The sequence below is a fragment of the Chinchilla lanigera genome, unplaced genomic scaffold (genome assembly GCF_000276665.1).
Source record: "Chinchilla lanigera isolate Chin_1 unplaced genomic scaffold, ChiLan1.0 scaffold00024, whole genome shotgun sequence".
In the NCBI taxonomy this organism is placed as follows: domain Eukaryota; kingdom Metazoa; phylum Chordata; class Mammalia; order Rodentia; family Chinchillidae; genus Chinchilla; species Chinchilla lanigera.
Window position 1 is genome coordinate 27,822,154 of NW_004955425.1, and position 857 is coordinate 27,823,010.

The 857-nt window shown below is 44.9% G+C and overlaps 1 protein-coding gene across 1 annotated transcript in view; it reads right to left on the reverse strand.

Moving 5' to 3' along the window:
• Positions 1–359: 359 nt before the first annotated feature.
• LOC106148628 overlaps positions 360–857 on the reverse strand; it is a gene marked incomplete at both ends in the record, with an annotated part of 3,436 nt that continues 2,938 nt past the window's right edge. The window contains 1 exon segment of the mRNA XM_013514784.1: positions 360–485. Within this exon segment, the coding sequence (XP_013370238.1) occupies positions 360–485 (126 nt within the window).

Consider the following 857-nt stretch of genomic DNA (forward strand, 5'->3'; position numbering starts at 1 on the left):
CAGCCCCTTCAAATTTCTTTTTTTAAATTTTGAGACGGGGTCTTGCTAAGCTGTTAAATTGCCCAGGTTGGGCTCAAACTTGCAATCCTCTTGCCTCTGCTTTCCAAAATGATGGGATTACAGGTCTGCACCACCACACCCCGCTTGTCTTGCAAATTTCATGAGCTAACACCACATGGTCTGCTGTTACTTTATATTGTAGTCCTGGCATTCACCAAAAAGATTTTTGCAGGGTCATTCTTGCCCATGTGTCATGCTGATGTGCTACTTGAAGAATTCATTTGCTTTCTTAAATTTGTTTGAGTTAAAATAAAAAAGAAGTAACTTTCAAAGAAACAACTCATGAGCATCTCACTTACAATTGTCACAACTATTACTGCCATTGTTCAATGTCACTGTGAGCTCTTGACAGAAAAGGCAGACTGTGCTGTGTGTGATTTCTGGGATGCTCCCTGCAATTCCTCCTCCGTTTCTCCCATTCAAGACTGAAAGAGGTGAGAATGACGTTGTTATGGGGGTAACTCTGAACCAGCTCTTTGTTCCTCGGGACAGAGCTACTGTTTGCTAACGTGCACACAGTGCTGCTGTGGGCTAGCATGACAGCCTGAGTCTCAGCGCAGGAAGATGGAGGCCGCGGCTTCCACTACGCTTTGGGAGGGACGGCTCTTTAGTCAGCTGTTGCTAATTCTGCTTCCAGCGTTCTCTAGATATAATTACTTAGTTGGCTTGATTATAGCATCGTTTCATTTGCTATCATTTAGAAGTAACTAGCAGGTGGAGAAATTTTATTCCCTCGTCCCCTCCTTTCCCATGTCTGAGGGTTTTCCTGAGAGTCGCACTCCTGGCCCCTGCCTCCC